The sequence below is a fragment of the Antedon bifida genome, chromosome 5, assembly GCF_963402885.1.
Source record: "Antedon bifida chromosome 5, ecAntBifi1.1, whole genome shotgun sequence".
NCBI classification, from domain to species: domain Eukaryota; kingdom Metazoa; phylum Echinodermata; class Crinoidea; order Comatulida; family Antedonidae; genus Antedon; species Antedon bifida.
Genome location: NC_136230.1, coordinates 6,044,791 through 6,057,167, shown reverse-complemented (window position 1 = coordinate 6,057,167; position 12,377 = coordinate 6,044,791). Strand labels below are relative to the sequence as shown.

Sequence of the window (12,377 nt, the reverse complement as noted above, 5' to 3'; positions counted from 1 at the left end):
GATAAGGACTTAAAACTGGAGGTTACCGCTTTCAGAAGAGTCGGGGGTTACTGGTCCATTCAGCCCCTGTCGTTGTGGACAGACGAACCGTTTGGTGGCAGCACTCGACATGAATGGAATTAGAAAGTTGTGGCATGTGTCGTCCACACCTGTGCGCAATTTAGCCCAGTAGGCTGCCCCCTTTACATTTGAGCAATGAACAATAAGTGCATTGGCAGCAGGTAAAAAATGTGACTACTGTGGTGTGTTCTTAATCGAAAGCGGCTGAAATCTATGCAGGTTTGCAATTTCTGAACATTTTAACACATGCTACCAAACTAACAAATTACAATATTAGCTTATCTTTAACAAATATATAATCAAATTAATTAAACAAAAAAAGTGCTATACCCGATACCTAAAGTTACGGTCATATAAATAGACCAGCTTGGGCACATTTTAATTCCAATTTATCCTGTTGGCTATGTTACAACAATGAATTTTTACAAAAATTTGTCTTTTAGACAAATTTCTTTTGTCAGAATGATGTTTTTTCAGTAACTGTCACATTCCCTATGTCACAATCTGGTCGCTAGTTTGACGTTTTATTATTATATTTATTATTATGTATGTTGATATGGTGAAAAAAATGACAATGCAAGACTCCAAATATTTTTAATTTTATTTGAAATAAACAATTCCCTTTAACTAAACACAAAAATATAATAACAATCTGAGAGTAGATGGAAGTTTGTATTGGTATTATCAACATGAGTTTTCATGTTGGATACAAATGAGTATATATTATGTGTACTTGGTCCATCCGTTGGAATGGCATATGTCAGATTGTAAGAGTGTTTAGAGGTTTTCAATTAAAGTACAATAGCACACCGATAGGCTATTTAGTGTTTTCAGCATTGTCATTACATAGTAATAATGGTTGTCATCTATTAGCGCCAAATGTAAATGTTTCCAAGCGCTTTACAAAAGCTATTGAGTATAAAGGCTAACCACAGTACACTACTAGTACTGTACTATATACCCCCAACACATCCCACTCTACTACGGACTCTAGGCTACCCAACCTATGGAAACCAACTAACAGTGAAAGATCTTTGGCAGTAAGGGTTGAGATTCATGCTGCTAAATTTATAGCAGTCAATATTGATGCACAAAATGTAAAATCGGTGAAATTTTGATGGTGGTAAAAATCCAAAACTGTTATATATTCTTCTATAAATATGGAAAAAAATATTTAAAAATAAAAAGAAATAAATGCAGACACAAAATATAAATAAATTAAACTATATAAAATATAAAAATAATTTTTATAAACTTGTTTTATGTGGTAAAATTGTATTTTATAGATTTCAACCACTCCAGTATGATAGAGAATGAAATTCATATCAACAGCCAATGGGGGGAAAAACAAATTAAATAAGTCTGCTTTTGCATATATAGTTTTTAAAGAATATTATTAGCATTGATACTTTTAGTATTCGGTCCAAAACTATTAATAATGTACAATAAAAAACATAATATATAGCGTTATATTTATTATTTTATGTAATGCAATTTAATAGATAATGCTGTTTTGTTGGGCATAGTTAACGCTCGGTCAAATCACAATTACAGTATACTATACGGCCGTATATGAAATTCATTATCATAAACGAAAATTGCTTTGCGACATTGTAACCGTTTGCATGGTGGCTGGCAATATATGTCAAAAAATATCTAAAGATACCGATATTTAGTTTATTCTTCATGAGTTGAATTGACAATTTTTTCTTTATTACGATATTGTAAGCCCGTAAAAAAATAAGCTTGCCTCTAATTGTTTGTGTTTTTATCTCGACAGAAGTTGTATGAATATAATGCCAACAATTTACCTCACGTTTGCTATGCACCTCACGAATATGCAATGCAATTTGTGACCGTATGTACGTAGTTTTCAATAAAATTACGCTATATTTCTGCATTTATTAATTTTTTCTTTTGTTTTGTCTATAACATATTAAAATGTATCTCTTTTATGTCCCCTTTATATTTTTTTTCCTCAAATGTGTAATTCTCTATATACAATTTTACAAAAAGAGTGCTATTTTATACAATACTTGAAATCTCTTTCTATCTTTTTTTTATATTATAATAAAGTCTCTATTAATTCTTGCTAGCTGCATTTCTTCTCCCCAATCATCTACAAGTCTGTTGTCCAGGTGTATACAGGGTAATTTTTATTTATCCCAGAAAGTAGCGTTAGCTCTTACTAGCCGAGTTTCTTCCAAATCATCTGCATTCCTATCAGATTAATTTGTCACGGCAATTTGCTGTTTTTCCCAGGTAGTGACCTAATAATCACTCCTGTTGTGTTCACACTTATAAGAAATGTACATCCCTATCAGAGTGCATACCGAGTAATTTCCTTTTCGCATCAACTCTTCCTAATTGAGTTCTTCCTAATTATTTGCAATGCAGCTCCGAGTAGATACATCAACGATATCATATTTCATACTGGGTAAGTTATTGTTAATGCTAAGACGTGCCATCATCTCTAAAACTGTGATGCATTCTACCACATTTGATTGAAATCCACTGCCAGAAAGACGCACGCAACATTGAGGCTATTTCAAACAGTATTTACCATCCTCTTTCACTTTTCCAGTATATAGTTGCATCCATAGTTCTTTTAATTCAACAATCTATACTACCACATTAGTACTTGAACCCTGTAGTTTACATGTAAAATAAGAATATGCACACTTAAAATTCAGCCGACGGAACCGAACGTTATCGCTGAGATATCGATATGCTCTTCATAAGCCCAACATAAAGATAACATGCACGTTCATAGCGTGTCCAGTGAGTATCTTCAATTGTTGACGCACATCGTCAGTTGTAGGCACAGAAAACATGGTGATTTTCCGAATGCACTAGACAATTCATGGCAGTTATAAACCTCCCTGATATTGTAGTTATCTTGGAGGGTGTTAAAAACAGCCATTTATTAAACCACTCTAGTATTTATATTTATATATATAGAGTTTTATATAGTACTGTATGATGCTGGTCAATTACAATCTATCTCAACTATGTTCTTTGGAATCTCACAGAATCTATACACTAATCGCTGACCGTCAACTTTTGATAAGATTCCACGTTGATAATAATACCTAATAATAAAAAAAATATATATTTATTACATTAATAAAGTCAACAACAAACATAGAATATATTATAGATCTATTTACCTAGGTCATTGAATACAGAGTGATAATTGAGCAGGGAGAAAATTATTTATGTATTTTTTTAGACATAGTCTAGAAAAAAATGTACCAGCATGGGAGATGACAATGTCCTACGCCACAGCTAACTAGCATATGAGAATAAAACTCAACAGTTCTTTTCAGAACTATACATCCACGGTGTACCGCAAACTTTATATCAACAACTAACATATGGTAATAGAGTACATGTTTTCACAAATCTTAAACTAATGCTACAGTTTATTTCTTACATAAAGCCATAATACCAGCACAGGTTAAAGTCACCCCTTTTTTTGTAGTCTTCTCAGCTAAGACTTAAAGCTCTGTCTACACTATCAAACTTTATGTGACAAAAAAATGTGCCCATATATAGACATGATGTCATATCAATACCATATTTGGGCATATCACTACCATATTTGGGCATATCACTACCATATTTGGGCATATCACTACCATATTTTGGCACATCACACTCTTTTTGTCAAACTAGTTTGATAGGGTAGACAGAGCTTAAAACTGGACACACCTGGCTTGGGTGCATAGTGAATGCATATTTTGGAATAGGGGGTTGTTTCATGGTAGAAATGCACTGTGGCTAACCAGTACAGGGCCTAATCAAAATTTCCTCACGCGAGGATGAATGATATAAAAAAACAAAACACGTAGACCAATGTTTACCTTAACGCCCTGCCCATTGTTTCATAATTCATGTCTGGTTTATTCTTCATTTGGCCCCATAACCTAGACACTGCCTTTGAGTCAACTAACTTGAAGATGCCTTGTTCACGCTCCGTCCATTTTATGAACTTAGGACAAGTGTCGTTATTTTGTAATAATTCTAGAAGAAATTCCCATAAATATGTCGTATGACCTGAAAAATTAAGAAACAAGAAATTAAGATAATATGAAAAAATATGAATGTAATTGTGCTACACAAAGGTTTGTTTATTTCACTCTTGACAACCATTTAAGCATTGGTGAAAATTAATATTTTAGGTTGTGAATGTGTTGTTGCTTAAATATGGTAATGACATCATCATGTCCATATACGGATTTTTTTGTCGCATAAAGTTTGATAGTGTAGACAGAGCTTAAGATGTTATTGTCAATTTCCTGGTTAAATTTTTTTCTTTGTTTTGTATATGGATGTACTATCCGAAATAAAAGAAATTACTGAATAATAAATATAACATACAAAATAGGTGCGATAGCCCAGCATAAATTTTAAGTATTTGAAATAAAACTGAATTCCATAAACTACGTACCATCTTTAGCCTTTTTACGCACACCTCCATTCGTATTGTGTAACGATAATTCAGATTTTGATTTATTCTTTGGTCGTCCCCGTCTCGTAGGTGATCGTTTGCTAGATTTGTAATTATTATTGTTTATTTCTGAATCAATTACTCCCTGTTCTATTGTGACTTCTAATTCAGGATAGGATTGTGCTAATAATTGTGTTTGGTTCATTGTTTGTATAACAGGTATCTGATTCATATTTTCCACAGACTCTGTAAACAAACAGAAAAATAATCTTTAAAAAAATGATTATATGATTATGATGATTATATAAAATCTATGAATTTTCCCCATATACTGTACTAAAGTTAAATTATGAATATGTACCAATACTACAATCTACTTCAGCAAATAATATTTTATTTTTATTTATCTAACCAATTGGCTTGATTACGGTTAGCTTATAAACTGGTGGCAGCAGAGTTTATGGGTTGTACCATTTTTATCAGGGATAATTAATTCAAGTAAAGAGCACTTTGGCCAATGCTGGTTTATCCAAGTAAGCTAGCCACATAAATTGCCAATTTTGTTTTGTGAAGAAACCTAATGTTCCTAATCTGAAATTCTGTTACATCGATTAGTTTTCCAAAATAATTAGAGTTAGGTTAATACTGTTTTAGTACTGTGTAAAGTGTACATACATCACAGGGACTTTTTATTAATGATTCATACTATCTTTTATGCTTTAAAAATAAATAATAAGTGACAAAATATTGAATACAAGTATCTAAAGCTCTGTCTACACTATCAAACTTTATGTGACAAAAAATGTGATGTGCCCATATATGGACATGATGATGTCATATCACTACCATATTTGGGCATATCACTACCATATTTGGGCACATCACACTTTTTTTGTCAAACTAGTTTGATAGTGTAGACAGAGCTTTAATCTAAATAATTTTAGAAAGTAAAAATGGAATGTTATTATGAGTGTAAAATAATTACAAAATGAGGCAAAAACAAAGCAAAAACAGATGCAATAAATAAGAAAAAAATACAAAGAACCAGATGAAATTAGCTGTCTATAAAAACATAAAGTACGAGCAAGGTATGTTCTGATTAATTTTTTGTCATTTTAGAAATGGGTAAATATGGTTAATGGCACATCTATTCAAAAAAATTATAAATGATATTTTTTTTTGGTAAGTGCTTTACATTAAATTTACCGACATACCTGTGAAATCACAAACCGGAAATTTGAAGTAAGCATCTGTGTTTTAAATTATTTACATAAAATTATATATTATTATGTCATTTACGAAATTTAAACTGTTGTTATGTTGTTTACAATTTATTTCAGAAATACAGTACACATGGTGGTTATACTGTACATAGCAATTATATAATATCACCATAAAAGAAGCCCAGTTTATATCAGTCATACATTCAGTCAGCTCTCCTGTATCGGACACCATTGACCCAGGCTAAAATGTTTTCAAATTCATTTCATTAGAAAACAATTTTGAATCCTTTTTTTTTTTTTGGTTCAGACAGTCCAAAGGGGGAGAGTTGACTGTAATTTAATGACCCGAGTGAAAAATAAACAATAAATACAGTACAGTATCTTTTTAATCTACTGTATGTATTATTATCTAAGTATTAATAATATTGTAAGCTTATTGCTTTATGTGAATTTATCCACTGTCCTAATCAGAACAGGACAAACGCACTACTGTACAAATAAATAAAAACTGTACATATAGTACTGTGATTAAATACTGTATAGAAAATCGATTATAAAAGATACTGTAGTACAGTACAGTATAAATTACTGTATACCCAATCTATTAATAGATTGACAACAGAATAAATATATTATGTAATACATACTGCTTTAGAATACTGTATTTAATAAGAATAAGTGGTATTGTCATATTATGTATAGAACCTCCTACCTGGTTTGAAGTCTAATTGAGTGCCAGAGTAGAGGGTAGATGGAATGAATGGCAGGCTGGTTGATAGTTGCAAAGATTGGAAGACTGAAATGGTGAGAGACACATCATGCACAATATTAACAACAACAACAACCATGGCATACGATCATGCACCACAAATACTATAACTACAGACAATTCTCCAAAAACCGGACACCCTTGGATGGCCCATGATGGTCCGAATCTCTGGGCTAGTTCAGTGTTGGAAGATTTGACTGATCCACAAAGGTATGGTCTATACTACAGTCAATTCTCCAAAAACCGGACACCCTTGGATGGCCCGAATCTCTGGGCTAGCCCAGTGTTGGAAGATATGACTGTGCTTCCACACGATCCATAAAGGTATGGTCTATACTACAGTCAATTCTCCAAAATCTGGACATACTTGGGTGGCCCATGATGGTCCGAATCTCTGGGCTAGCCCAGTGTTGGAAGATTTGACTGCGTTTTCACACAACCCACAAAGGTATGGTCCTATTTTTGAACGAACGTATGAATGTGGTGTAAACTATAGGGTATGGAATAGAAAACCAAGGGAAAAGCAGGTGGCACTGTAGGTTTAGTGGATTCATGGAGAATGCATTGTTGCAAGGGTAGCAAAAGTGTTGATGTTTGCATGGAAAATGGAATTTCTGTATTAAGCAAGATTTACATTTTGAACGTCTCCTTTATAATTTTCAACAAAGGGTCATTATTTTGTTTAATTGTTTAAGAGAAGAATAAATGGTAGTCAATGCATTCACCAAGTTCATACAATAACATTCTTAGAAAATGCACTAATAATAACAACTAAAAATAGTACACAATTGTCCAGGTTACAACAATCACTTATTAAACAAGAAAATAAAATGTTTAAAACTGTAAAAGCAAACTGCATAAAATACCCTGTTCTACACATTATGAACTTGCCAAAGGAATTTTCATTCTAATGAAAAATATTAATGGAATTTTCATTTCATTTTAATTTAAAATGTATTATATATAGTACGTATTTTTTTACTGTTAAATATTACGATTTATAGGAAGATCCAGAAAAAATATACAAATTTAAAATTCAGCTAGGTAGTGAAAAAGGAAACCCATCTCAGGCAAAAAAGAATTGGTTGTATGGTATTTGTTATAATTAGAATTGGTAAAACTCCATAAACCTTTGTCCAGGATAATTAATTTTGTACCTCCTATACAGTAGTATGCAAGTACAGGAAAATTTGCATGACCTAGGATTCTCATATAGAAAATAATGCACATTTCCCTTAACCTACTTTACTCTACTTAGGAAAAGAATACATTTCCAGGACAATTCATGAATGACAAGTTACTTTGTGTAGAAAGATACTAATGTTTAAAAATATAACCCTTTAAAAATAAACAGGATAAATACAAGGTATAAAACAAGGCAAGCAGTGTAATCACACAAGAATCCTCACAACAGCAAATGAATAGATTACGTACAGTACTTACCGAACTACTGTGGGCATGGGTGGAACGAATTGACATAAAATAAAGTAAAAATTGAATTATGCATGGATACTTACTACTATCCGTTAGGTCGTCCGATTTCATGTCCAGGTCATTGTCGTCTGACCTCTCTACTTTGATTAGTGGTGCAATATCTGATATTAAAACATCAATAGAACTTTCAGGTGGTTTTGAATCTAAGAAAAGAAAACAAATAATATAGATTTAAATATTTTGAATTTAAAATAAGTAGAAATGAACTATACTATACTCCAGGTACTGTATCATCACACTGTAGCCAATCATCTAATGGTTAAGCCATACCCCAGCAAAGTAATAATTTTAACTCTTTCTACTAAATATACTATACGTACAGTACAGTACAGAGTACTATATTGTGAGCTGTCTGTAACCACTTTTACATAATTCCTACTTGGCTATGTATGCTTCACTAAACGTTCTCAGACAACTTAGCTTCCGTCTGTACAACTTAACAACATTACAGTTAAATGTCATACACTGATGCAGCATCCTAAAAAGGTGATATGAAATGACCATGTACAGACTGTAGGTGTCATTCTAAATTCTTCAGTTATAGCACGGTACTGTACATCATCATTTCATTCATTACAGCCTAGGTCATACTGTATATACAGTATTCAGCGCATTGAGAGTTTGCTTATATGCGCTATAAGAATGAACTATTATTATTATTATTATTATTTAAAATATCAATATTATTATTAATAATACATGGGGCTTATATAGCGCATTATGCAAAGCCTCAATGCGCTTAACAAAAGAAATAAAAAGCAGAAAACAAAGAGAAAAAAAGAGTTAAGAAGGTGAGATTTCATAGCAGCCTTAAAATAAGCGATTGAAGTAGCCTGACGGATAGTGGTTGGTAAAGTAAATTTTACATCTAACTACTTTAGGCCAGGCTAGTGATTAAATCTGCTTATATCACTAAATGTATGTACAATACAATATACAGTATAGCACATTAAATGCCAAATCATCATATTTGGACAGGTCCCTATTTGGATAGGAATTTGATGAATGCTGCTGAGGTGTAGAGGGCTAACTGCAGGTTGTACAACACTGTTATTTTATTACATGAAGAGTTGATGACAAAGAACTGTCATAACCAATCACACCAGGGATGTTGATGGAATGGTTAGCAACAATTAAGCTCTGTCCACACTAACAAACTAGTTTGACAAAAAAAATGTTATGTGCCCAAATATAGTACAGTAGTGATATACCAAATATTATATGGTAGTGATATGACATCATCATGTCCATATATGGGCACATCACATTTTTTGTCAAGTAAAAAGAGATTTAGACAAAACGACATCAAGAATATGATTCAACACACAGTATTTGATAGAATTACACAAAAAAAACTAACTGAAAAGAAACTAAATAAATTTCATACATTTGATAAAAATTCTTCTATAATATTTAATTACTCTTTAAATTAATTATTGAAGCCATATGCAAATTTACCAAAATATTTACTCAAAATCCGAACTACTGTAAAGTACACAGATACTGTATGTGCACAGGTACTGTACAGTCTTGTATGTGTGTAAATACTTTATTTGTCACTCTCATAACATAATTAACATAATATAAAAACTTAATTATTAACAAATATGAAAAAAAAAAAAAATCAGTTGTGGAAATGCAAAACAAAACATTACTGTACCTTTTGTTATGATTGGGAACTTCTTTGCTTCTCCTGACGTCGGTGAAATGTCAAGCAATGCCTTTGCTGCTAATATCGTTTCTCCGGCTGCCGGAAACGAAATTGTATTAGAGGTCGCCAAGACGCTGTCGCTGCCTTCACTGCATGCATTTGCTGATTAAAAACAAAACAATGAATTTGTAAATTAAGATTTGCTGAACAATTTAATTTAGTAAATCGTATTAATTTATCATATACTGCATAATATTAATTATGTTTTAAAATTCATAATCAGATAAAAAAATTCATATTGCATAGAAAATAGATGTCCAAACTTGGAAAAAAAATAAATTATTTAATAAATTTGTAAAACGTATCAATGACTATTTTGCTAATATTAGTGTACAGTACAACTGTAAACCGGATATACAGGTACAAACACATACATGTACAAACAATATCTTTGTTGTGGAATAATAAAAGACAGATTTGTATATAATATCATTTGTTATAGTTTTTTGATTCTATATAAAGATGCTTAACGACCGTGTAAATATTTTACAATTTAACACAAAAAAAAAGTACTGCTAAAGACACATTATTTTGTATTGAAAAAAAAGAGAGATCAACCAGCATTAACAAAATATGTATATGGACGAATGACATTGTTCATTAGATTTACATTCATCTGAATGATGGATGAAACTAAGCCAGGACTGTTTAAAGCACCTTGATTGGTCCTATCATTGACCAAGGGCTTCTCTCATCCAGTGCCCACCTTTATCATAGAACAAATACTAATAAAAGTAATCAAAAATGTAATAATATCTGTAACAGATTGAAAATATGTCTAAATTAATTTTTTTTGCATTTAAAAAAAGAAATAATTCTTTCTGCATCAAATTTTTGTAAATAATATATATGTACCTCGGGCCGCTGGCCTATGTTCTGTACAAATAAATGAAGAAGAAGTAACAAGAACTTATTCTTACTGAATATTAACAGCTATATTTTTAATAAACGAAAATTTGAATTGACCTAAAAACATAGCTTTGCATCTGTCATCAAGTAAATACTGTAACGCACGGTAACATGGTACATCATTACATGTATTGGTACATTGCTCACAACTTGAGATCATGTATTAAAATGACACAGTGCACAGAACATTAAAGGTCAAATCTTGCAGGAGACCGTCATTGTTAATTTATAAGACCTGGGCATATACAATTCTGTTCAGTACATGTGTAAATAAACAATACATTATTAAATGTCACGATAACCATTGATAACAATTCTTATCTTTCAAATTTGTAATGTCTATACATGTGTACATTGTTATTTATAGTACAGTACTTTCAGTAACTAAATAATTGTTACTGTAAACTAATTAATTTAACTATTAAACAATGTCATTATTAGTATTACTGTCAATGTCACCATCAATACCCATCTTTTAATCCCCACCTCCTTTAGTTTTAATTCAATTGTATACCCTACTGTTTTCCTAAAACTGTTCACAGCTAGCCCTGGAAATATGGTTACAGCAATAAAATACTGTTTTAGTATTCTGAATTGATGAATAATACTGGTGGTAATCTACAGTCCACTGTGTATGAAGAAGAGCAAATTATTCTGTCATTTGTATGCAAAGAAGATGGTTTGACACCACAATTTGATGACTTCAATCCAATTAATAAGACAGTACAGTATCTCATTGGCATATTGACACTCAGACATGGAAAGTTGCCCTATGGGAATACATCTTATAAACAACCGACTTTGAAACAAACACAAGCCAATCATAGAGAGAAACAAAATGAATGAAAAAAGCATAATGTAGATTCACATTACAGTAAACTTCTAGTTAATTGCTTACAAATTAAACACAGGTAGTAAATACTTATTAACTTGTTTGACTTGCGATACAAGGTGTATTGTTTGGCTATTGTACAGGTACTGTAGGCCTAAGGTTACTGGCAGGTGTACTACTACAGCATACAGTACCACTACAGTATATGTGGCTCTTCTACAGATCTAGGCAAACAAATGATACAGTTCCAAATAACAATATCATAATTACCGTAATAACAAATAATATGGTCTATACATTAATTGGAAATATACAGTTACAATACATACATAAATATAATTTTTTAATTTAAACAAAATTGTGTTCCTTTTCTGATGAGCATAGAGATATTATAGTACATTATAATATCTCTATGGGTTTACTAACTCTATTCAAACATGTTTTACTGGTGGAAGAACTCTATCAAATAAAATATTATCTTTAATGCTTAATAAAGGAAATATTAAACTATACAGTACTTACTGGACCACCTGGATTTCAACAAAGGCACAAAAAACTAATTTTGATTACTTTTGTTCTCTGGAGAAGAAATTGAAAAGGTGAACTCCTGACTTCTTGAGGACGTATTTATACAAAACTTCCAAAAATAAATTTGGATGTTGCTTATTAAGGACAACTTCCATCTGGAAATCCACCACTCAAAGCACAAAGCACGGATAGTAGTAAACAGGAAACCTTCTTAATATTGAGCGCGAACAAAGACGATGGAAGTAGAAGAAAATACTGGTAGTAGCATAATAACTACTTGCTAAATATAGCATTTTGATATAATACTGTACTGTAGATTATTACGAGACCCAAGTTCAAAGATACTTAATACTGCCACAAAGTTATAATACACTGTTCAAATAAGGGCATGTTGTTAT

The 12,377-nt window shown here is 31.6% G+C and overlaps 1 protein-coding gene across 7 annotated transcripts in view; it reads right to left on the bottom strand.

Moving 5' to 3' along the window:
• Window positions 1-643: 643 nt before the first annotated feature.
• LOC144843115 (uncharacterized) overlaps window positions 644-12,377 on the bottom strand; it is a 52,748-nt gene continuing 41,014 nt past the window's right edge. For 5 of the 7 annotated variants that reach the window (XM_078699829.1, XM_078699830.1, XM_078699832.1 and 2 more), the window contains 7 exons: window positions 9,660-9,812; window positions 8,023-8,142; window positions 6,449-6,532; window positions 5,728-5,763; window positions 4,514-4,759; window positions 3,927-4,119; window positions 644-3,152 (listed from right to left, as the gene is read on the bottom strand). In XM_078699829.1, the coding sequence (XP_078555955.1) occupies window positions 3,050-3,152; window positions 3,927-4,119; window positions 4,514-4,759; window positions 5,728-5,763; window positions 6,449-6,532; window positions 8,023-8,142; window positions 9,660-9,812 (935 nt within the window). In that variant the 3' untranslated portion in view covers window positions 644-3,049. The remainder of the gene's footprint in view (window positions 3,153-3,926; window positions 4,120-4,513; window positions 4,760-5,727; window positions 5,764-6,448; window positions 6,533-8,022; window positions 8,143-9,659; window positions 9,813-12,377) is intronic. The other 2 variants (XM_078699833.1, XM_078699834.1) reach the window with 2 other exon arrangements.